The sequence below is a fragment of the Protomyctophum bolini genome (genome assembly GCF_963924005.1).
Source record: "Protomyctophum bolini genome assembly, chromosome: 21".
Classification (NCBI taxonomy): domain Eukaryota; kingdom Metazoa; phylum Chordata; class Actinopteri; order Myctophiformes; family Myctophidae; genus Protomyctophum; species Protomyctophum bolini.
In genome coordinates this window covers 3392302-3418700 of record NC_137882.1, presented here as the reverse complement: position 1 = coordinate 3418700, position 26399 = coordinate 3392302, and the positions used below count along the sequence as shown (strand labels likewise).

At 44.4% G+C, this 26399-nt stretch overlaps 1 protein-coding gene across 1 annotated transcript in view; it reads right to left on the bottom strand.

Annotated features, from left to right (window-relative positions):
• Nucleotides 1-26399, bottom strand: part of dpp6a (dipeptidyl-peptidase 6a) — a gene marked incomplete at its 3' end in the record, with an annotated part of 351171 nt that overhangs the window by 67092 nt on the left and 257680 nt on the right. The window contains exon 3 of the mRNA XM_080793953.1: nt 15699-15797. Within this exon, the coding sequence (XP_080650079.1) occupies nt 15699-15797 (99 nt within the window). The remainder of the gene's footprint in view (nt 1-15698; nt 15798-26399) is intronic.

The window sequence follows — 26399 nt, the reverse complement described above, 5'->3', positions numbered from 1 at the left end:
ACCATCTCACCCAAACACAGACTGGCAATTTCTATATTGCAGTTTATTTGATACTTTCATTTAAAAGGGGAACTTCACCCTTTTTGCAAAATAATATATATATTTCTTTTATATATATATTTTTTTATCCCACGATTTTGTAACCCATTTTTCACCCCTGTGTCAATCATCTAATGTGATCCTGCCTGGGCTCTACACACCCTCCACCAACCTAGTCCCCATATATGGGGGACAAGGGGAGAGCAACGGACTTGAACTCATGCTTCCTTCATGCCCGAGTGTCCAAGTTGCTCCTTTACACCTGACAGGGGGGAGTTTCCCTGGTTGGACGTAGCGCGTGGAAGGAACACGTTATTCCAACCAGTTCCTTTTTCCCCTCCATCAAAATAATATTAATGACGGTTTAGAAATAAAGGAATAGAGGAATGGAAGCACTGCAGGGATCCGTTACGTTAGTGGCTCTTAGACGGGTGGTCTTTGGTGATATTACAGGTAAAACCATAAAAGGTATCTTTCCTCCAAGTTCTACTGCTTGTCAAAGTGTAAGACTTGAAAAGAAAAGGGAATCCAAGGCACTCCGTCTTTGGTGAAAAATGTAACAGTTTATTTGATGAGCATTGGGCTCATCAAATAAACTATTAAATGTTTCACCGAAGACGGAATGTTCTTTTCAAGTCTACTTCTTACACTTTGACAGGCTGTACAACTTGGAGAGGAAGGATACCTTCTGTCTAATATTAATGACGTTTAGAAGATTTAGAACACTTTCCTGCATGGCGTCTTTGTGTGTGTAATATAATTGTGGTTTTAGATATTTTAGATTTTAGCAGTGAGCCCAGTCTCTGATGTCGTGGTCACATTAGCCAAGAACAGTCGAGATATTCTCCGCTAAATCAAGTGCATATACAGTCATATCTTAGCCAGGTCCTGGAGTATACCAGGAAAGTGTTCATCTTCTAAACGTCATTAACATAATATGTTTTTGCAAAAAGGTTGAAGTGTCTCTTTAAGTAAAAGAAAAACTGCCTCCCCCTGGCCAGCCGGGGCGCCTGATGGAGGGGAAAGGAACTGGTTGGAATAACGTGTTCCTTCCACGCGCTACGTCCAACCAGGGAAACTCCCCCCTGTCAGGTGTAAAGGAGCAACTTGGACACTCAGGTCACATTCTCACATAATACTTCGGTAGACTCAATGCGTATGGGCGGAGAATTTGGGATTCTTGCATATTTAATTTGCTGCGGTTTGCCTTCACACTGTCATTCGCAGCAATTGGAAACCCAACAGGGGGACCTTTATCAATGTGTTCCATTCATAAACTAGCCTACACAGTGAAATCTATGGTGATAAAATTACACTCATAACGTGCATGTGTCGTGCCGCCTGGCCCGGGACCCCCCCCCCCCCTCTCTCTCTTTCTCTCTCTTTCTATGCACGCAGCCGCCACACACTGTTCTTTTGGGCATGGAGGCACAGCGCTGAGCGCACTGATATAACTCCCCAGTCCCCACACAGTGACAGCGCTCCATGTTTACGGCACGCACAGACAGACAGACAGAATATTCTGTAGGCTATAATAAGCTACACTGCAGTGTTTTTATGTGTTTTCTTAAGCAATTGATTAATGTACACGTCCTCATTTCGATCAGGGCTTCAGTCTCCTCATTCGACCACGTCTATCCACGGTAACGGGACATCTTTGCGCTGCGTAAAATATGCCTTCTCCGTCTCCAACTGTGTTCAGCTACTCACCCGCCACATTGTTTGCTTCATTTCCTTTATTTACTGCGGATTGCATTCACACCTGCACCGAATCGTAATCAAGTGCGATTGGAAGCGAAGCGAAACCCCCGTTTTTGCTTGGAGTAAAATGCGGTTCTTTGATACACATTAGGATTCGAATGAGCCTTCACACCTGCCAAACGAAGTGCACTTTCTGAAAATGCGCAGCAGGATTCGTTTTAATCGCAGCAAAGCTCTCTGGTGTGAATGTGACCTCAGACATGAAGGAAGCATGAGTTCAAGTCCGTTGCTCTCCCCTTGTCCCCCATATATGGGGACTAGGTTGGTCTCCCCTTGTCCCCCATATATGGGGACTAGGTTGGTGGAGGGTGTGTAGAGCCCAGGATCACATTAGATGATTGACACAGGGGTGAAAAATGGGTTACAAAATTGTGGGATAAAAAATAAAAAGTTTAAGTAAAATAAATTAACTTTTTCCACCACTGCCCGAGTATGTCATATCACTCTACGACTACTAACTCTACTTCCACCTCCTTTCCCCACTGGATGCGTTATTTGAGGTGCAATAAAGAAATGACTTATTCACTTCAGCGGCTGTGCATTTTCAATCTTTACTTTTCTCCTCCCTTTCTTAATAATGGCTAAGAAGGCAAACGCCGCTGCTCCTCCGTGCCAGGAGAGCATTCAGCGGGCAGCTGGCTTCAACTTAGGAAAGAGACCCTTATCCAAACCGCATATGGCTGACCATCTCTCTCACTCATGTGGCTTATCAACTTTAGAGGAACGTCTGTCCATCTCTGTCCCTCATGTGGCTTATCAACTTTAGAGGAACGTCTGTCCATCTCTCTCCCTCATGTGTCTTACTGTCTTGTCTCACCTCATCGTGCTGTGGAGAAACGTTGGCTGTTGGCTGACCTGAGGCCGATTTAAAAAAAACAAGTCTTCCGATCTAAATCATGCTAGTTTTCTGAAAAACCTGTTTCTATGTCAGTGGTTCTCAAACTATTGCATGTCAAAGACCCCGAAAATGATGTGTAATTGTCCGCCGAACCCCCACCCCTGAAACTATGTTGTTTGGGACCCCCAGAAGCAAAGATATGAGTTAAAAACGTTCACTGTGAAAGAATATACTGTATATTCAAAGATTTGTGCCACATTTTCACAATTAAAAAAAAAATCTACAAGCTTGTGAGCTTGTAAATCTATGCTATTCTTTTAGTTTAACATAACGGTTAAAGTGGTTAATAAACACTAAAGCGACACAGACGCGTTCCGATCCTAAACGGGTTAAAGCACTGAATCAAAAAGCAGTGAGTCCCAATATAATATAATATTATTACCCGAGAGGGTACTGTGACTATTGGAGCGACGCATCACTGAAGTGCCAATAATCACGGTAAAGCCGTGCATTATATTATGCATTGTATACCATCAAAATATAAGCATATTCAACATATTCATATTGCCGGGTATTTCTCTCTCAAAATAACAGTTTTTCTGCCGGTGTCATCTGTGTTTATCCAGGAAATAGTACAGTACAAACTCAACACATCAGAACTCAACACATCAGAACCCCACACGTCAGAACTCAACACATCAGAACTCAACACATCAGAACTCAACACACAGACAAACAGAACTTAACAATCTATCTCATTGTGTAACCAATCCTATTCTTGACCTGAGGTTTTCGGGAAAAACTTCAAATATTGATAAATTACGAAAAAATGATGCTGCTATATACTGTACATAGCAACAAGAACCCCAAAAGGGCCCGTCTTGAATGGTAGAAACACCAAGAAAGAGGGGTTCCCGTCCCAATGCCAGATTTAGCTACAAACTGCAAACATGCAAACTGCTCGCCTAGACACTCTTTGAGTGGTGCAACCACTCCAAGGAACAGCAATGTCTGTGTCCGCCTAACTGTGACGTTAACCCACCCACCTATGTGACTGTGAGCACGAGTATGACTATTAGTACCAGTAGGGGCGCTGTTGTTGTGCCAGAAACAGAGAGAGTGCTGCACTGTTGCCTGCTAATGAGAGAGAGAGAGATTTTTACATTCCGATTATGGTGTGCTGCCTTGCTCGTTTGAGCACGGGTAGAGAGCCTGTTTCTTACTTGGTCGAAACACCCTTTTGTATATAATACAATATTCAGAACACAAATCTGTTCAAAACACCGTACATCCAGGCCTGGGCCGTGGCTCAGCGGTCCAGGCACCTTGGCCGGTATAGTCCGAGTCTTGGCAGTGTGCCGCGGGTTCGACTCCCGATCCCGACGGCCTTTACTGCATGTCACCCCCCCATCTCTCTCCCCCATTTCCTGTCAGCCTACCGTCTGTCTCTCTATAATAAAAACAAATACCGTACCGTACAGTATATGTGATAATTCTGGAGCATAATATAGTGATTAACTTCACAGCAGGGGTCTCGTCACAATAAGCTCATTACTGTCGCTATAGGATATATAGTCAACAACCATTCCGAGGACTCATTTCCTCTTTCTATAGAGGGTACTGTATGTGCGTGACATCATCATCATACCTGGAAGTTATGCGGGAATGCCTACTGAGTGGCAAAAACATACTTTCCGGCATTGACAGCCTTGACGAATACCGGATGACTCGCCCTGGTGCTTGCCCGTTTTTCCTCCCGGAATTTTCCCCAGTGAGGGGGATAACTTTGTAATAATGCTATTGGCCGTTTGTATTCTTTTTGGAAAAATATAAAAAGATACTCCTGTAGAAAGGCTATATTATTTGACTTATATTGACCCTATAAACAATTTAGTATTATTTAGTATTATGTAAGGTTTTGCCCACTCAAATGGTACCTCGTCAGATAATCCCCACATAGCCTACAACAACTTCTGTGAACAGACTTCACTGTAGTAGCTTTTCATAAATTATATTTGTACTATTAGGCTGTTCTGCTGTCATGAAAGTTTATAGTTAGAGAAATTCAAAGTCCAGCCGTCTGCTGTCCAGCCTCTCCCACCAACCCCTCACTGGGGAAAATTCTGGGAGGAAAACAGAAACGGGGCGAGTCATCTTGTTACCCCCTTGACAGCCCTGGATACCACCATTTTTGCTGGGGACCACCAGCAATGAATAATGCTGCATGGCAGATAACGTGAAAGGAATTAATTAATGCTGGAGGCGAACGTGTCAAGAATGCTCTGAGATCCGTGCTCTGGAAAGCGTCTGTGTTCTGACGGTCTGTCGCCCAGAACAGACCAGGAGGCTTATCACCGGGGGCTGTGCTGTCGTCGTAATGCATGTTTTTATGCTCCATTCTGCCTCAATAAAAGGTGCACACGTCACCCTCTGAGTGGAATATCATCACGTTTCCATAACTCCATAGAACTGCTGTTATAGTATTGCGTCTCCTTTGTTATGAGAGCAGCGACTGTAACTGTCGTTCGGGGAGTATAACTGAAGCTCGAGAGATTCCATCTATGCGGTTATTATATTATCAGCCTCATATTTGAGGCGAACACACACACACATTAACCCATTCTGACCTGAGATCAGATTCTAAAAATGTCTTCTACGTCCTGACAGTTTTCTGAAAAAGCCATGTTTCTATGTCAGTCGTTCTTCGATTTTTCAAAAATAGCAGACCTACAAGCTCGTAGCGCGCCACTCGGTGGCGCGCTACGAGCTTGTAGATCAGCTATTTTTCAATAGCATAACACCAAAAGGGGTTCCCGCCCAGAATGGGCTAAACGTGTGTACATGATACTATTGAGTGTGTTTCCTTAGAAATGCCTGTTCCTTCGTCTGCCTGATGTACTGTACATAAAGTAGGCTGCGAGTCAGAATCTGGATAAACATTTACAGTGGTGCATTTTAACTTTGCTTGAGTATTTCCTATCATTCCAATACTTTTAATTCTACTCCACTAAATCTCGGATCAAAATATTTTGTAATTTATTTTGTATACATTTGAATACTTAGTAATGGAGTATGTCTACATTGCAGTATTGTAAAAAAGGAAGGGATGTCCGCACACTGGTTCACTGCTCCCTGCAGGAAAAATATTTATTATTATTTATTATATTATTATTTCTTTATTTTATTTTGTTTCGACGTCTTCGTCAGGTGACGAAGACCCACCAGGGTCGAATCGTTGTTCAAGAAAAAGAAAAAAAATCCTGGGAGCAGTGAATCAGTGTGCTAATATCCCTTCCTTTTCACTGTACGTATGTTTTTGACCAGCACCTGTAGAATTTCTGTAGATGTTCATGCTTCCTGTCCAAATCTACATTGCAGTATTAACAGCATTTTTCCACCCACTGCGCATGCATTCAGATGTAAAAAGAGTGTGTGAATTCTAATTCATCTCTATTTCGCTCTCAATATTGCAGTTACAGGAAGAGGTAGAACAGGGAAGAGAGATTAAAGACCAAATGAATGCGTAACAGCGAACAGGTCGATAACGGAAGGGCACATTCTAGATAAATCTAATATACAAAGTCCAATATATGCTATACGTGGTTAAAGAAATCCCCAACGTGTCTCTGAAGACGGTGGAAGTTATTATCATCAAGTGGTTGATCTCTGATCTCTGACCTACTGTACAAAGCAATAATCCTCAGTGTTCATTTGACTCAGTGTAAAGAACAGTCCGTTTTCAGTCTTTGGAGGAAAAAAAACGTCCCATTTAAAAATGTCCAAACTATTGAAAATAGCAAAACTACAAGCTCACAATGCGTCACCACGCGACGTATTGTGAGCTTGTAGATCTGCTACTTTCAAAAGGACAAAAATGTATATAGGGCTTAAGTGGTTATACTGTATGTTTTGTAATAAGAATCCAAATCTACAAAGTAACATAGTAACTAAAGTTTTCAAATTATTGTAGTGGAGTAAAAGTACAATATTTGTCTCTGAAATGTAGTGGAGTAAAAGTACAGAAATTTTGACATATACGTACAAATAAAAAATACTTCAAAATGGTACTTTAACCCTTTTTGTAACCCTACCCTTCTCGACGGGAACCCCACTTGGGGTTCTGTACAGTATGTACAGTATTGAAAAATTACAAAAAAAATTATGCTGCTATATAAATATTTGAAGTTTTTCCAGAAAACCTAGGTCCGTATTTAAAAGGCGTTTTTAGAATTGCCAAAATGGGTTAAGTACTGAGAGTAAAGTAAATGTCCTTAGTTACTTTACACCACTGGGAATAAATGAAGGCTGATAATCTTTACGGCGTGAATATTTTCCATGCTCATACTCAAATTAAAAAGGAAGGGAGGGAGGAAGGAAGGAAGGTAGGGAAGGAAGGAATGATGCAGCATGTAGCTAGCATGCTGTGAGCGCGCGGTATACTGTATATGTTTAACCGGGAGGTGATCCGCGGCCACGGTGTTAAGCTCTGGACAAAATGGGATTCCTCCTCGTGTCCGTTCCGGGTCGGCTGTCGCTGAAGGCTGCAAGATGACGGCTGTCCTGATAAACGCCGTACAAGCTGCTCGCTGCTAGAATTACATCAGGTTGTCTCGCGGCTATAAGTGCATTTTCACCAGTGGCTAATATTATACGCTCACAAATCTCTGCTGCCCCTTTGACTCCGCTGGGCTGGAGAAAAAAAGGGAATAGGAAAACGCATCTGTGCCATCTTGTAGCTTACCTTAACCATTTTATGAAGCTTTAGCTTTGACTAAAAGCTAAACCCCATACCCCATAACATCGGCGTTCTTTTCAAACACCTCAATTCAGAGAAAAAACACAGCCAAAGATTGCGCTTCTAATGGAATTAGACGGCGGGGGAAACATTTCATTGACGGACCACAGTGGAAGCGAGCGTTGCCATTGTTGTTATGGATCATTTACATCAGAGTGTAAAGAATGTCCACGAAGGGTATAATATATATATATTATAATATAATATAAAGGGTAGTGTGGAATGAATCAATGTCAAGTATATGAACAAGAGACGAGAGCTCCTGCAGGAGAGCGTCTGGGAGACGGCAGCGTGCTGCCTCCTCCGCTGTGTCAGACATGGGTCTCTTTTATACAAACAACAAGAACTAGAGGGGTGGTTACAACTTACTAGTGGACATGGATCCGTTTAGAAATACAAAAACACTGGTGCAAACAATGGCTTGCCTATACTGTGAACTGTACTATAGGCCTGCTGACAGATAAGCAAATGTCCTTTCAGTGGAAGGGTTAAACTATAATCATGAATAGGAACAGTGTAGTATTGACTATTACACCTAGCATGGCGGAAGCAACAATACTGTACTATATTACTGTATGGGAGGCTACCCTGAACTAACCTGAACTGCTTCAGATAAGCCAGACAATATATATATTATATACTGCTGTACTCAGCCCAACTGTTTATGCATGGCTGCGTGCCATGATCTTTCCACATGAGCATACAGTATATCTTACTGAATAGAATAGAATAGAATAGAATAGAAAGCCCTAACCAGGCACTGGGGTCGCAAATTAGCCTCGGCTATAAACCCCATATATATACGATCATAATGCAACGGTTCAATGTGGACCTGGTGAGACGTAGGAGGGGCCCGGACAGGAGACAACCCACAGAGCCTCCTAGTCCCTCCATGTGCCAGAAGTGTACCTCCTAGCCCTGTCAGAGTAGTTCTGGAGTAGTTCCAACGGATTTTGTGCCCCTGGTTTTTCCCTGGTGGGACTGATCGAGGGTAGCTACTGGGACGTAAGTCGGGGCTTGATCACCCCGGCTGGGTCACCTGAGTGAGGGGTATGATGCTGAGAGACCCGAAACCCTGTTGACCTCAGGATACATCACTGAGGATACGTCCCAGGTGCATCCATGCGATGTTTTTTAGTTATGGCACAACTGCATTAAAGATGTTAGGACTATGGCTCTGGCTGGATCAACTGAATGTCTCATGCACGTCTCCGGCTGGGAAGCGTAACGCTCTCCGCTCCTCAGTATAGTGTTGAACACCACTAAGCTCTGAATACTGTCTGTGTTGAGACGCCTCAGTGAACTCAAAGGATTGTTAAAGTCTATACGCCGGATTATGTGTCATGAATCCTGCATGGACACTGAGGCATTATGACAACTGTGGATTTGCAGGACAACCGCAATAGACTTCCACAATGTGTGTGTGTGTGTGTGTGTGTGTGTGTGTGTGTGTGTGTGTGTGTGTGTGCGTGTGCGCGTGTGAGCGTACAAAAGAGAAACCAAAGTGCACGCTACATATACCAAGACTGTATAAAAGAGATCTGGGTACAACTGGGTAACTATAAACTGGGTGGTTACAACAAATGCTACACCACTACAAGGAACACACTGTGTTCCTCGTACGACTGTGGCTCAGGAGGTAGAGCAGGTCGTCCAATGATCCATGGGTCAGCGGTTCGAATCCCGGCTACTCCTCCTGTCTACATGTTGAAGTGTCCTTGGGCAAGACACTGAACTCCACATTGCTCCCGATGTGTTGGTTGGTACCTTGCATGGCTTCCGCCGCCATCGGTGTATGAATGGGTGTGTGTGAATGTAATGCACAATCTATGTAAAGGTGTATGAATGTGTGTGTGAATGGGTGAATGTTATGCACAATCTATGTAAAGCACCTTGGATAAATGCGCTATATAAATGCACCATTTACCACTTACACATAACTTTAATATGTGACAGACTCCAGCACAATGATTGAGAAGTGAGCAAGTTCTGAGCATGTTCGAGGCCTTTTGAGAAGTAAACATTTAACTTTGTGTGTGTCTGTCACTATAGGACACACAATATTCACTATTTTGACACACTCGCCTGAGCGCGCTGTGTAGGCGTGCAAAGGTTCTAATTGTTCACAACAGGAGAGCGCCAGCCATGCTTTTGGAAATTCCAGCAGCGCAAGAATATATTTTCAATTCAGGTTGTTTGGAAGAGTTTTTAGGTGAGTGCAGCCGTGCACTTTCAACCAGGACATGGGTATAGACAACCTGTGGCTCTTACAGGCCCTCTCCTGTGGCTCCCAGTTGCTACGGCAAAGAAGTATGAAAAGGAATTAGATTTACATTTAATGATAATTTATTATTTAATTTGTAGTAGGCATAAAGTTATTCCTTCATTTTTATAATGCAAAACAATGTTGCCTTGCCTTATACACCAGATAAAAATATGAATCAAATGTAGTGGAAAGTAGAAGAATAGAAGAATGTATTAATGATAAGACATCTTTGTTTGTTTTCACCACCAATGCTATGCTGGCTTACTGGTATACAGTATACTTGATATGCTTTGAGAAATAAACAGCAAACAATAAAATGTAATATTGAAAGACCAGAAAAAAAATCAAATAATTAAAGTTTTTTGGGCCAAAAATGTCTCTTCTGATAATAAAGGTTGCCTCTATACCCCTGAACTAGGAGGAGACACAGCCCTGCCTGTCTGAAAAACCCCTGCAGCTAATCTGAGCATCAGTTCACCGCAGATTAGTGCTCACTGCTCACCTCCCCCGGGCACTGACCCACTGTATAGTCCACTTCCAAGTGTTGTCTGTAAAGTTGTAAGTAACTTCTTTATACTTATCCCATTCTGACCTGAGATCAGATTCAAAAAAATGTCTTCCACATCCTGACAGTTTTTCTGAAAAAGCTATGTTTCTATGTCAGTTGACTAAAATAGCAGATCTACAAGCTCGTAGCGCGCCACTCAGTGGCGCGCTACGAGCTTGTAGGTCTACTATTTTTCAATAGCTATAAAGCATAACATGATGCTATAACACCAAAAGGGGTTCCCGCTTACTTATCCATAGTAGTGCTCACCTCCTCTTCCAAGTTTTCAAGTGTCTGTAAAGTTGTAAGTATAACTTATATGCTTATACTGTGGCAAACAACACAATGTTTGCCAATTTTAGTCCATGTCACTGTGTGTAAAAAAGGAAACACTGTGAAATTCTTACAGTATAATGCAAGATCATTATTCTCTGTGGCCATGTTTATGTTAGAATGCTCTGTTCCTATGTGGACATTTTTGTTTTTTTTGGGCAATGTCATGTTGCCCTGTGTGTGTGTGTGTGTGTGTGTGTGTGTGTGTGCGTGTGCGCGCGTCCGTGCGTGCGTCATTGTGTGTGTGCGTGTACGCTTGGCGGGTGGGACGGGTATCCTACCGATGTTAATTACTGTCAGCGACAGCGAGGCAATCGTCACCTTCCTCTATGCGTCACCCTTTCTTCTGGCTGGCAGAGAGAGAGGTTCTCTGACTCACACTGTGTTCTCATTATAAGCAGAGCTGTGGCCCCAACTGTGAGGAGAGAACACAGGCTAAGCTGCCACTCATTATAGTCAGAGCTATGGCCCATACTGTGAGGAGAGAACACAGGCTAAGCTGAACACACAAAAACCAAAAAACCTGCAGCCATGTTGCATAAGTTCTGCATCAGCCTCACAGTGGAGAGAGAGCCTCTTCTATTCTTTACCGAACACACATTCAGGATGTCGTCAGCTGTGTGTCAAAGGCACACACACACACACACACACTCTGTACACATACACACATGCACGCACACACACACAATGGCTGATTCTTCGCTTGCGAAGATCATAGGAGTTTAGAGTTAGAGGTACTTTAGCTTTGCGGCAGGCACGTTCATGTGTTGGTATAATCCGATCCTTCACGCACGCACGCACGCACGCACACACACACACACACACACACACGCACGCACGCACGCACGCACGCACGCACGCACGCACGCACGCACGCACGCACGCACGCACGCACGCACGCACGCACGCACGCACGCACGCACGCACGCACGCACGCACGCACACACGCACACGCACACGCAACACGCCACTTGGCTTGGCATTTAACTAAATCTCGTCAGTCATAAACCTCCATCAAAGGCATGGAGATAAGAGAGGCCTACAGTAAGTGGCCATTAAAAGGGTGAGTGGCTCCTCAGCGCCCCCCACTGGGCTTGCCTCATCACTGCACTGTGGGAATGAACACTCTCTGAATGCAACACTCTCTGGATCGTTTGGATCTGGTGGTAAAATTACCACAACGCTTCCATCTGTCTGTCGTCACTAATTAGCCCTCCGCTAAGCTAAGCCCCACCCAACTCCACTCTGCGATGGCGAGCTGAGATCAGATTCTATATCTTCTACATCCTGACAGTTTTCTGAAAAAGCCATGTTTCTATGTCAGTGGTTCTTAAGTTTTTCAAAAATAGCAGACCTACAAGCTCGTAGCGCGCCACTCGGTGGCGCGCTACGAGCTTGTAGATCTGCTATTTTTCAATAGCTAAAGTATAACATAATCCTTAGTTAAAACACCAAAAGGGGTTCCGGCCCAAAATGGGTTAAAAGACGGGACTTAAATAAATATACAGTAAATAATCGATCACTTGTCTTCTGAATATAGTCAACCAGGCCTGCAGTATACAGTTTGCTATATGCGCTGGTGAGTGACTGGACAAAATAATGTGCATGCCATTATTTCAATAAACTAGAAGTACGAGGATATACGTTAGGATGAGAAACAGTATCCAACTCAATCATCTTTAATGTCGACCGTCCGACAGGAGATCTCATGTGATGCACCGTAAGACTGCGGTGATTAGTAGTATTAGCCCCTGGCGTTAAGCTGTGTATGTTTTTATTTCCTTCATCGTCAGTGTGAGATGATATCAACATCATTATTTATATTTTTTTCTCCCTTCTTTAGAGATATCTTATTTCACATCAGGATATAATGACCATTTAGACTCCACCCATCTCCCAGACTCTGAATATGTGCATGTTATGTAGACAGCACTATAATTGCATTGTATGTAGTCATAGCATGTCATAGTACATAATGTATAGCATAGTATAGTATATATATGTATAGTTTATATGTAAAGTTTCATTATATAGATATTCCACTGTTACATTCTTAGCTTACGCATGTTTCATGATAGATGCTTTTTTATGTGATGTATTCCCCATGTTTTTTTTTGTTCTTGCTTAATGTAAATCGCTCTGGATTAAGAGCGTCTGCTAAATGCCTAAATTGTAAATTGTACATACATATGTAAGGGGAATTCATTTAACTGGCATTTTCGTTTTGAATATTTAATTTAAAAATAAATAATCCTCTCTCTCACCAACGTTGCCCCCCGTGCCCGAGGTAGCCTAATTTTACGACAAGCTAAATAACAAGAAATATGCTTGATTGAATTCGATATATGTGTAATTGGCTGAAATAGTAGACCGTAATAAAGAGAAAATTTCTATTAAAATAGCCTCCAGGCTACGTGCGTCATTAAGGATTCTAGAGGGTATATTTTTAGCGTGCCCACAGGGGACAGATTAATGACTATTAATATCCCTATGATAGGGAAAACATGAATCCGTACTAAATTACATCTTAAAGTATAAAACTTCCATCTGAGAGCCTGTAATTGCAGATCCTTCTGCATGGTCGAGATCATGGCGTTCGCAATCTGTCATATCACAGAAGCCAGGTAAAAAAAGAATATATCACATGTTAACTAATTGGATCTCTGAATCTCTCTGTGTCTCTCTCTGTGTCTCTCTGTGTCTGTGTCTGTCTCTCTCTGTCCCTGTGTCTGTCTCTCTGTCTCTCTGTCCCTGTGTCCCTGTCTCTCTGTCTCTCTCTATCAGTCTCTCTCTCTACCTGTCAGCTGCATCTAATAATAAAATACCTCAAGATCAAAGCCGGTGACGTCAAACCCTTTCACGCAAAATGCGGTAAAAACTTGGTAGAGCTTTTCCCCCCATTCTGTGTGTGTGTGTGTGTGTGTGTGCCAGTGAGCTACCGTATGTGTGTGTGTGCCAGTGAGCTGTGTGTGTGTGTGTGTGTGTGCCAGTGAGCTACAGTATGATGTGTGTGTGCCAGTGAGCTGTGTGTGTGTGTGTGCCAGTGAGCTACCGTATGTGTGTGTGCCAGTGAGCTGTGTGTGTGTGTGTGTGTGTGTGTGCCAGTGAGCTACCGTATGTGTGTGTGCCAGTGAGCTGTGTGTGTGTGTGTGTGTGTGTGCCAGTGAGCTACCGTATGTGTGTGTGCCAGTGAGCTGTGTGTGTGTGTGTGTGTGTGTGTGTGCCAGTGAGCTACCGTATGTGTGTGTGCCAGTGAGCTGTGTGTGTGTGTGTGTGTGTGTGCCAGTGAGCTACCGTATGTGTGTGTGCCAGTGAGCTACAGTATGTGTGTGTGCCAGTGAGGTGTGTGTGAGTGCCAGTGAGCTACCGTATGTGTGTGTGCCAGTGAGCTGTGTGTGTGTGTGTGTGTGTGTGCCAGTGAGCTACCGTATGTGTGTGTGCCAGTGAGCTGTGTGTGTGTGTGTGTGTGTGCCAGTGAGCTACCGTATGTGTGTGTGCCAGTGAGCTGTGTGTGTGTGTGTGTGTGTGTGTGTGTGTGTGTGTGTGTGTGTGAGCGTGCCAGTGAGCTACCGTATGCATAATGTCTGCTTCTCAATGACAAGTCTCATTTCACGGCTGCCGATGCCGTACGTAATGGAATAGAGCTGCTATTAATAAAGAGCACTAATGAGCTCATCACTGAGACATAACGTACAGGAGCGTTCTGCTGAGGACAGCAACGCGTCAGCCTCTGGATTCACAGCTCCGTTTCACACACAGGACCAGTGAGAATGGGTTTGGGAGGGGGGGGGGGGGGGGGGGGGGGGGGGGGTTCATCTCAACCCCTTGAGACCTGGAATGCATCTGTGTCGCCTTAGCTTTTAATCACTTTAACCATTCTTTGAAACTTTAGCTGTTGAAACATGACAGGTCTACAAAAGCCCATACCGCGGCACTCAAATCTTTGCTTCTGGGGGGGGGACGGGGGGGACGACAGACGGACATGGAACATCATATGATGATGGTGGTCGGTGGCCAAATACATATAATTTTCAGGGTCCTTATAGACATATAGAAACAGGTTTTTCAGAAAACTGTCATAATTTCGAAGACATACAGAAACTGGTCTCAAGTCTCAATGGCTTCAGGACCAGATGCCTGCTTCCAGATGTGCACTAGACCGTATCCAGGATTTGTTTAGGGGTTTTGTGGGTCACGTACAGTACATGCAAGCATGTGGGTCACGTACAGTAATGTACATGCAAGCAACAGGAACACACACGGTCTCCGGAGACAACGCTTATCAGCCTGCACACATATGGTGACCGGTGGCCGAACCCAAACACCAAGAATATCCGTCTGGAGTTACAGTATACCCGATAAATGAAAGTTATACTACGAGAAAACACATTTTAGTCGACTAAATGACCTGTAGATTTAGTCGACTAAAATCTTATGACATCTAGTCGACTAAAACTATAGACTAACACTAAGAGATTTCCAGGTGACTAAAATGTGACTAAAACTAAATGAAGTTTCAGTTCCAAAGACTATGACTAAACTAAAATAGAATTTTTTCTGCCAAAAACAACACTGCACTGAACGCACTGTGACGTCACCACCCACCAAAACACTCAACAAACTAACCACATTCCACGTTGCGCATTTCCCCGAACGCACCCTCAACAGTGTCAGGCAGCTATAGTATGGCTCCGAGCGAATAATAACAACAGCAATAAGCTGCACAACTGATATACAGCTATACAGGCTTTTTGAAGCACAAACAAAGCATTCTGTGGGAGAAAGTATCTGCCAGCAAGGTCAAACAATTACACGCTAAAGCGCAACAAATGTTGATGTTGACGAGACACAGGGGGAGAGAAGGAGGGGAAAAAAAAGGAAACGCTTGTGTTCAGTGCTTGCAGCCACTCTGTCTCTAATTGCTGTACGTTCGTTGTTTGACAAATGGTTTCCTTTTACAACAACAGCAGCTATTCTGGGAGAGAAAAAAAGTGTCGACAATGGCCGAGCCTCTGGCTGTGATGATTAACAATGGTAGACCAACATGGATGGAACCGCGGCGAAACGAGCAGAAAACTCATCAAAGGGTTGTAAACTCATCAAAGGGTTGTAAACTCACCGTTTATCCATTTGGCCGCGGGGTCGTGGACCTTGAACTCTTTCCTGAAGATGTCGCCCACGCTTACCTTGACCTTAAAGGCCAGGCTGTCATCTTCTCCTGCAACACAAAGAAATGACAACCATCGTTTAAAAAAAAAAACGCATAGCAATATGAATCCAGACAGCAAAGGTGTTTTTTTTGAGTGGTGCAAACACTCCAAAGAACAGCAATGTCCGTGTTCACCTATGTATGTGTTCACGTGTTCACCTATGTATGTATTGATGAGCACGAGTGAGTACCAGTAGGGGCGCTGTTTGCCTGCTAATGAGAGAGAGAGAGAGAGAGAGAGAGAGAGAGAGAGAGAGAGAGAGAAAGAGAGAGAGGGGGGAGGGGAGTTGCACCACTCAGTTCCCCTGCAGGGTGTAATGTTTTTTAGACAACAATTAGACAAAAAGAAGGAAAAAATGTTTACACAAGAGAGCCGCTGTCTCATAATGCATGAATAAATATGAATAGATAAACTAGCCACTCTAAGATAGACAAGGTTATGTTTTGTTTTTGGGTCACTGAATTTAAAATATGATGACATTTTGTTTGGCTGCATCCACTTCAAATCAAAACAGCAGCATCGACACAGACATACAGAATACACAACATGGAAGACCAAAGCACACCCACAATTGTCCAGTCATTCCAGGGCCCTTAGTAAGGAAAAAGGAAAGGTACCATGTTTACCCAGGGTAACTGGACTAAGCTCAAGAACTTGTTTACAGCCAGGCCCTGCTCATAGAACATTTCATGGTAGAGGTTCAATGCCTTGCTCAAGGGCACTTCAGCGGTGGTAATTTTAACGTGCCGGTCCGGGGATAGGAACTAGCGACCTTCCGATATCAAGACCGCTCCGCAAACCGTTCGTCCACCGCTGCCCGCTTAGTTGGAACACAAAATGCAAGACGGAGAGATTTAAAGCACTGTAAAGCTAAATGCGCCCGCAACACTCCGGATGTTGTGTGTGGAGATGTACGTAATCTCCCCATCTGGTTCTTCTTGGTCTCCCATGGGGTCTTTTTTCTGCTGTTACAGTTGTAAGAATGACAAATAAAGCCTATCTATCTATCTATCCTCCCCAGCGGGACCTCCCATGGGGTCTCCTCCCCAATGGGACCTCCCTAAGGAGACACTCGGGAGGCATGCCCAAACCACCTACTGTAAGCTGGCTCCGAGTCAAGGAGCAGCCACTCTACTAAGAGTCTCTCCCAGGGGACTGAACTGAACCTCCAGCCGTGGGACTGAACCTCCAGCCGTGGGACTGAACTGAACCTCCAGCCAACCGCCTGAGAGAAGTCATTTAGACCGCCTGTATCTGCCACCTTATTCTTTGGGTCATAATAATGACCATAATGTAAGACATAATTAGGACTACTTTTTCAACCCCACTCCCATGGCTCCCCGTCCTATCCAACATATAGTTGACCTGAGATCAGATTCTAAAAATGTCTTCTTTTCTGAAAAAGCTATTTTTTACTATGTCAGTCGTTCTTCGATTTTTCAAAAATAGCAGACCTACAAGCTCGTGGCGCGCTATGAGCTTGTAGATCTGCTATTTTTCAATAGCTAAAGCATAACATAATGCTAACACCAAAAGGGTTTTAAGACCGTGATTGACACTCTGTGAGTACGATCCAGAGTGTTTATATTCAACTCTGAATATGAACAGTTTAATAGTTTAGTTCATTTCGATCATCATCATCAACAATATGACAGAAGAGATCAATACATCGTCGTCAACAATATGACAGAGAGATCAATACATTTGTACATTACGTACATCCAACCTCTAATGGACCAAAAATGGACCAGTATGACTGGACGTACGGTACCGTACCGTACCCAGGAAGTGAGCTGCATGCAGGGGGAGAAAAACAACAGACCATATGGGGTCTGGCGTCTAGCCCGCTAAACACCGGCCATTAAAATCTCCGTGTGAGGCACGTGACGCACATGATGGAAGGTTAGACACCGCCGCTGCCTCAAAGCAGGCCACGACAGGCAGCAGGAGAGCCATAAATATTCATGCGTGTACTGTGGATGAATCTTCAGAACGGCTCACACGCTGTGGTAAACAGCCCATTTAACCCACTTTGGGTGGGAACGCCTTTTGGTGTTAGCATCATGTTATGCTTTAGCTATTGAAAAATAGCAGACCTACAAGCTCATAGCGCGCCACCGAGTGGCACGCTACGAGCTTGTAGGTCTGCTATTTTTTGAAAAATCGAAGAACGACTGACTGACATAGAAACATAGCGTTTTTCAGAATACTGTCAGGATGTAGAAGACGTTTTTATAGAATCTGATCTCAGGTCAGAATGGATTAAGACGCACGAAAGAGTCACGGGGAAATGAGGTGTCCACAGAGGAGTGGATCCATGCTAAGTAGTAAAGATGCTTGGCGCGCGCACACACACACACACACACACACACACACACACACACACACACACACACACACACACACACACACACACAATATACTGAGATTTGGTGGCATGAGACCATGTCAATGCTTGTTGCACTCCGGGTAGGGAATGAGACTTTGCCCCGGGGTATCTCGGGGTCTTATTCATGTGAGTGAGGGGAGGATGGAGGATGGAGGGATGGAGACAAGGAGCTCAGCCGGAGAATTGGAACAGCAGGAGGGAGCGGTATTCACACAGTCTCTGTATAACTGCACTGTGTTGTGACCGAAATGTCAAAATAAATCTGTATAGGCCTATATATGGTGCACGGTCAAAATCGAAATAGATTGTGCAAGTAAGTAGTGACATTTGCCAGTAGATATTAAACATGTATAATTATGTGTATAGCGTAGACTAAACTGCATAGCATAATTTGAGTGATTTGGCCTGGCTGTAAACAAGTTCTTGAGCTTAGTCCAGTTACCCTGGGTAAACACCTTTCCTTTCCTTTATATCATAGTTTTCTGTATATTTTATGTATTCTTGGTGAACACAAATAGATGTAGCTGTACTCTACTACTCATACTGTACTGTACTGTACTGTACTGTACTGTACTGTACTGTACTGTACTGTACTCAAGCGGGCATGGAGACATAATAGGGACCCTGCACGTTGCTGTTCCTGGGAGTGACTAGCAGCACCCATAAGGGGCGAGCTCTGAAAGCATGCCACACCACACAAAAACTGAAATATGTACTGTACAGACTGTACTGCTCTCGTAGTTGTACTCTACTGCACGGGTACTGTACTACCCATACTGTACTTCTTGTACTGTACAAACCCCCCTCCCTGGCCTGTGTGTGTGTGTTTGTGTGTGTGTGTGGCTGCTCAACAGTGCCACCAGTACAGTGATATCTTTTTGTATACACACACACACACACAGACACACACACGCACACACACACAGCAGCTGCTGCAGCTCCTGCCATAAATCGTAATCGCATAAAATATCCGAGCAATATCGGACAACGACTGACAGGTTTATGACACCTTATCCAATTTTATCTGACCAAAGAGGTCAGAGGTCATTCCTCCCTCACTTCTCAGTAACAGGCAACAGCTGACAAAAAAAACAAGAAATTAATTATCCTTTAGGGTCATCCAAATAACATATGTGGACACCTGGGCATCATAGCTGGTGTTAATTATTATAATTTCCAAGAAGCATTCCCAAAGATTTTCATGAATTAAAAGCGAAATGCAAAGATTGTTTTGGTAATTTCATGAAGAAATAAAAGAAGAATCTAAGAAGTAGTGAAATTGGGCCGATCTACAAGCTCACAACACAAGTGTTGTGGGCTTGTAGATCGGCTATTTTCACTATAGTCTGGGTCCCGCAGGGAGACATCAAATTTCTCTTTTGGGTCACGGGCTAAAAAGTTGGGGAACAGTTCCTTCTCCTAAATATACATTCTGACAGAAGGGTGTCACTTTTACACTTTTAAACTCTGTAGATCTCCCTACTATGTCAGGAATTAACTGGGGACTCAAAACCAGACGAGACTTCATGGGAAGACAGCGTTGAAGAAGTTATTACAGCTTGCTGCTCTAATAAATCTCAAAACTTAATAAGATATTTCCAGACAGACTCTCCTCCTCAATGTGACAGAATTCAATGCGACGGAGGCAAATCTCTCTTCTATCGTTTTGCTCCCTGCCCAAGGATAGAATAGAATAGGAAAGATATTGGATTAACCCATTCTGGGCGGGAACCCCTTTTGGTGTTTTAAGCGTTACGGTATACTTTAGCTATTGAAAAATAGCAGATCTACAAGCTCGTAGCACGGCAGCTTGTAGGTCTGCTATTTTTGGAAGAAAAAATAAATCTTTGAATATATATTCTTTCAGAGTGAATCTTTTAGATCAAATCTTTTCTTCTGGGGGGAGGTCACTGGAACAACATATTTTCAGATGGGGGTCGGTGGCCAATTACATATCATTTTTGGGGTCCTTGACATGAAATATTGAGCAGAAACATGAGGTTTTTCAGAAAAGTGTCATTATTTTTAGAAGACATTTTTAAAATGTCGACGTCAGGCCTGCATGGGTTAAGATGTTGGAAACATTCATGAGACCCATATTATTGAACCTGATCATATTCAAATTATTCCCCGAAACGTTAGATTCCATTTCTAAGTTTAACAAAAGGGCACAGCGGCAACTTCTCTCATATGGACAGATCACTGTTAAAGATATTGATACAAGCCAGCGGTTCCCGGGTTTAACCCATTTAGGCCTCTCTGAAAAACCTCATGTTTCTATATCAGTGGTTCTCAATATTTCATGTCAAGGACCCAAAAAAATGATATGTAATATATGCCACCTACCCTCCCATCTGAAAATATGTTGTTCCAGGGACCTCCCCCCCAGAAGCAAAGATTTGAGTTAAAAACTGAAACTCTGAAAGAATATATATTCAAGGATGTGAGGCACATTTTTCACGATTTCTTTCAGAAATAGCAGACCTACAAGTTCATAACGCGGCACTCGGTGCCGCGCTATGAGCTTGTAGATCTGCTATTCTTCAATAGCTAAAGTATAACATAATCCTTCAAAAACACCAAAAGGGGTTCCCGCGCAAAATGGGTTAATGAAATATCCAGTACTATAATTTAAAAAAAGAAATAAGGTTATTGGGTTTGGCTGGCACCGGCCAGCTGCCCAACGTCTGTAATTAAAAACTACCAGAAGGACTTCAGAAGTGCTGGCTATTCGTTCCATAGTGTGAGTCTTCTCTGGAGCACTGCAAAGCAAATAGCATTTAAATTGACTGAGTGTGCTCTTCGTTTATATGTTTCTGCCCCTTGTCTGTTGCCCAGGCCCAAATTAACAGTTGAACTTAACCGCTAGCCTGCAGGGCTGTGTGTGCGCGAGACTATTTCAAACAGGTACAGCTTACTGCTTCCGTAGAAACTGTGTTCAAAAAGGTCACTGATGATTTCAATGTTTTTAATGCAACACATAAATCGCTGCTAGTGTTTTTTTGGTCGTCCGACAGTTTCTCAACTGCTCGGTGCGTTGGAGGAGACTGGAAAACAGCAGATCATGCAGTCGGGGATGCGATTATGTGCACATAAATAAAATTGGAATTTCTTCCCTACACTAGAGTACATCTGCATAAATGCACCCCCAGGTGCAACAGGGGAACATGTACAGTACTGTACCCCCAGTACATTCAGAAATACAGCATTAAAGCAGAATTAAAATAATCCTGGTGCAGACTTTCTTTATTGCGTGTGTACAATTATCAGTCCGTGGACAGTGCAGGGCCTGTGGGTGGTTGGTGGTAATACCTTGTCTGGCTGCCTCCCCTGAGACGAGGAACGAAGCAGACAGCTTTAATAGCTGAACTGTTTAAAATAATGGTCCGTGCATGCATGAATCGCAAATGGAGGCGGGCGGCCATTCCATGATTTGCTCTTAACCCATTCTGACCTGAGATCAGATTCATACGAGGTTTCCACTGGACACACACTGGTCTCATTAACCCATTCTGACCTGAGATCAGATTCTAAAAAATGTCAGTCGTTCTTCGATTTTTCAAAAATAGCAGACCTACAAGCTCATAGTGCGCCACTCGGTGGCGCGCTATGAGCTTGTAGATCTGCTATTTTTCAATAGCTAAAGCATAACATGATGCTAACACCAGAATGGGTTCCCGTTCAGAATGGGTTAAAGTACTGTACGTATAGGCATGTGAGCTTTCAGCCCAAGGACACGTCCAAAGGTCACATACTGTAGCTGTCAGGTCTGGGAACTCATTATTATTTTTTTAAAGAAAGAAAATATTTATTTAGCTGATGTTTATGCAGCAGAGTGTGAGACCGTTTGGGTCAAAGGTGGACAGTGTTTTGCAGAGGTGGAAAAGGGCCGTTTAATGATATGGTGATATGGTTAGTATTTGGCTGGAAAGACTACCGAGCAATCTTCGTTCCTATACTCTCACGTGAAGTGTGTGGGGGTCATGACTGAAAGAATAAGGTCGCGAATACAAGCGGAAAGTTAAAGGAGTCAGCTGAGGTGGTTCGGGCATCTGGTTAGGATGCCTCTCGGGCGTCTCCCTAGGGAGGTCCTCGACGCACGTCCCACTGGGAGGAGACCCCGGGGCATCTGGTTAGGATGCCTCTCGGGCGCCTCCCTAGGGAGGTCCTCGACGCACGTCCCACTGGGAGGAGACCCCGGGGCAGACCAAGGACCACGTCCCACTGGGAGGAGACCCCGGGGGGCAGACCAAGGACCACGTCCTACTGGGAGGAGACCCCCGGGGCAGACCAAGGATCACGTCCCACTGGGAGGAGACCCTGGGGGGGCAGACCAAGGACCACGTCCCACTGGGAGGAGACCCCGGGACAGACCAAGGATCACGTCCCACTGGGAGGAGACCCCCGGGGCAGACCAAGGACCACGTCCCACTGGGAGGAGACCCCGGGGCAGACCAAGGCGCAGTTGGAGGAAATATGTCGACTCACTGGCCTTGGAACGTCTCAGGATCCCCCAGGAGGAAGTCACTAATGTTGCTCTGGAGGGGGAAGTCTGGAGCTCTCTGGTGGAGCTGTTGCCCCCGTGACCCGACTACGGATAAGCGGTTGAAAATGGATGGATGGGACACCGCTAAAACCGTCTTAACAATTTGGTGTGGTTAGAGGCAGAAGGACGGTACAGGAGCAGACCCAGACCGTCAAAGCCTTTATTTAGCAGGGTACAAGTAAACAAGATAAATGTAACTTGTATTAATACGCGCCTCCAATGCTCAATGCAAAAAAACACAATGAAAATCGTTAATCACAATTATTTGTATGACAATCGTTAATCGTGACAGCCAGCCCTATATAAGGCAGTAGAGCGGGTGGGAGGAGCAGTGACAGTTCAGGAGGGTAGAGGTAGAGATGTGCGTCGTCAGGATTTTAGCAACGGGAAACTGGAGGCCATGTTTCTCCGAAGGATTTGTCTGAAAAAACGGAGCATGTACAGCCGCGGGGCTACACACACCGCCATCGCTAACAGGGAAGCTGTAGGAATGACTGGCAGTAATTTATGGAGATGAATTGATGTCTGTCGTAGCGGTATGCGACCGGGCAGTGACAGACAAGTGTGCTGATTCACCAGACAAAGTGTGGAAGAGCAGGTTCGACGGTATCAAAGGCAGCGTTGACGTCGAGGCGATGTCATTGGTCACTTTAACCCATTTTGGGGCGGGAACCGCTTTTGGTGTTATAGCATTATGTTATGCTTTAGCTATTGAAAAAATAGCAGATCTACAAGCTCATAGCGCGCCACCGAGTGGCGCGCTACGAGCTTGTAGGTCTGCTATTTTTGAAAAATGACTGACGACTGACATGGAAACATAGCTTTTTCAGTCAGGGTGTGGAAGACATTTTTAGAATCTGATCTCAGGTCAAAATGGGTTAATGAGGGCTGTCTGTCTCTGTGCTGTGCCGTGTGGCGTTGCCCATACAAAACCAAAAATAAAAATGAGCCCACTATTAAAAAATACAAAAGAAATACAGCTAATGGTGGGGATTAGAGTTCTGCAAGCCCGACGGGTCCAGGCCTTTCCTGTCCATTAGGACTCAGGTCCAGGTCCAGGTCCAGGCCCGGTCCGAAACCGAACAGCCCCTGATCCGACCATATTGATCAGTATAACATTTAAAGGAGCATTCAGTGATTTGGGTGATTTGGAGTGGGAAAAAAAACGGTCCGCCCCGGTAACAAGATGTGCACATGCACACACTACAGGGGGGGGGGAGGGGGGGGGGAGACACGATAGGCCAACAGCACACGCACCAAAGCCCGCCCCCGCTCGATCATGATTGGCTGGAATGCTCCTCTCTATCCTGATTGGATGAAGGCTGTGGGCCACCTAAGCCAAAAAACTACACCTTTTTTTATTGACCCCTGCAGGGGTTAACTGGGGACAGGGAGGAACTCCTTATATGGTCAGCACACTCTATAGTATAGGGAGGATTATCACAACAAAACAAAAAAATAAGTGATATTTGAATTAAGTGAAATCACTGAATAATATTACCTTTAAGTTAAACATATCAAACAGTATAAAATGTGGGAAAAAGTGGAGGCACTAAGCTGGCCTACTAGTAGTAGTGTGCACAGGAAAATTGGTGCAGGTCGGTCCAGCAGTTTGGAAGATTACCTCTGCACACATACATACTGTACACGTATCCCCCCCCCCACCCCCCCTTTTCCCCTCACTGTTTATGTTTCTTTTCCCTTTTTACCTCCTTTATAAATGAATTCCTGTTCTGTTCTTTGACTATATAGAAGTGTCTATTTGTACGTCTCTAAATGTTTTGATGAATTGACCATGGTGGACCCTCTTGTGAACAAGTGTAATGCAATCACAGTTAACAGTCTTTGTATTGAGTTTGTGCTTGAAATGTACTGTAATTCTGCAAACCGTTAATACATATTTCAATCAATAAATCAATCAATACAAGTGCACATGCCGACAGACCCTCCTTAGATTGCTAGCCTCTTTCAGAGCCATGCCATAAAAAAATAAAAACGGGGAGACAGAATAAGACAGAGAGAGAGAGGGGAACGGAACGGAGTGAGATGGGGGTGGTGGTTGTTGTTTGAGCAGTAAGAACAAAGAGGCTGTCAGAAGCAGTTAGCTAGCAGACGCTTGGCCTGGCAGGAGATCGTCCATCAACGAAACAAACGGGAAATAACGCGCTATCCCATAATTCCTCACACTCTGTTCTTCGGAAGGGTGCATTTTTCCTGTCACAGCTTCCCCCTCCCTGCGATGTGTGGTTTGCAGCATGGAGCGCTAGACATACGCTAGAGGGCTGTCACAACTTTTAACCCATTCTGACCTGAGATCAGATTCATACGAGGTTTCCACCGGACACACACTGGTCTGATTAACCCATTCTGACCTGAGATCAGATTCTAAAAATGTCAGTCGTTCTTCGATTTTTCAAAAATAGCAGACCTACAAGCTCGTAGCGCGCCACTCGGTGGCGCGCTATGAGCTTGTAGATCTGCTATTTTTCAATAGCTAAAGCACGACATGATGCTAACACCAAAATGCGTTCCCGGTCAGAACGGGTTAAGTTGATGATTCGTCTTGTCATACAAATAATAAGGTTAGCAAAGGAATATCACCTCTTAACACTATAGCCATGTTTTGTATGGACAGTCGCTGTCTTCAGGAAGGAGATATTGGTGTTCCAGCAGACAATATAAGGTCAGGCTGAAGAGGTCTTTTGTCCATCAGTCGACAACATGCGTTTACACACTGCCAAAGCAAGTGTCAAAATACAATACAAAACTGTTGAAAATGGGGAAAGTATATATACAGTTGGAGGGGCTACAGCAACAGAGCTATGTCACATCGCATTGTTATATTACATAAAGAGTTTTTTTTGTTTTTTTTGCAGTCACTTTAGGACAAATACCAGCATTCTTTTAATCCCCCTAGAGAACTGAAACAAACTGAATGAAATCCCAGTAGTATTTAAAACAAAACTCAGCGTCCCGGTTGAGCTAAACCACCCACCTGCAGTGGCAGCGCCAGCATTAGCTCTGCGTAAAGAAATGCTAAACGCTGTCCTTGAGGACCGCCTTAAGCAGCGGAAGCAGGAGATTAAGCCTTTATCGCTCTGCTCAATTGTTAGCTAATAAATATGCTCTGTCTTCCAAAGCCTCTTTACCACAAATATGACTATTTTGGGGGGGCCGTGGTCTGAGAGGCTTTGGGGAAACCATGGTGAGGCTTATAGCGGATTAGGGGATGGCGGTTCAAATCACGGCGGTATGAAACTGGAGACGCCACCTGTCTCCTCTGTCCCTGCATTGAGGAGGCCTGTGGCCTTACCTATAACCGCTGAGCCAAAGGAGGAGGCCTGTGGCCTTACCTATAACCGCTGAGCCAAACTAGAGACGCCACCTGTCTCCTTGTCCCTGCATGGAGGAGGCCTGTGGCCTTACCTATAACCACTGAGCCAAACTGCCTCAAGGTCATCCTGTTAAGTCTGTGACAGACGCTCTGTGGGGGGGGGGAACAGGGAGTGGTCACCCGTCACCCGTTGATGAGGTGTTTCGGGGGAGTTTCACACTGCGCCAACATCTGTGGCGTGCAGCGGCAGTGCACCTTGAGGCCTGTGTGTGTCTGTGAAACACACCTCTGGCGTCCCGTCCCTGTACAGCAGGTATAAGCATAGCTCCAGAACTACGCTA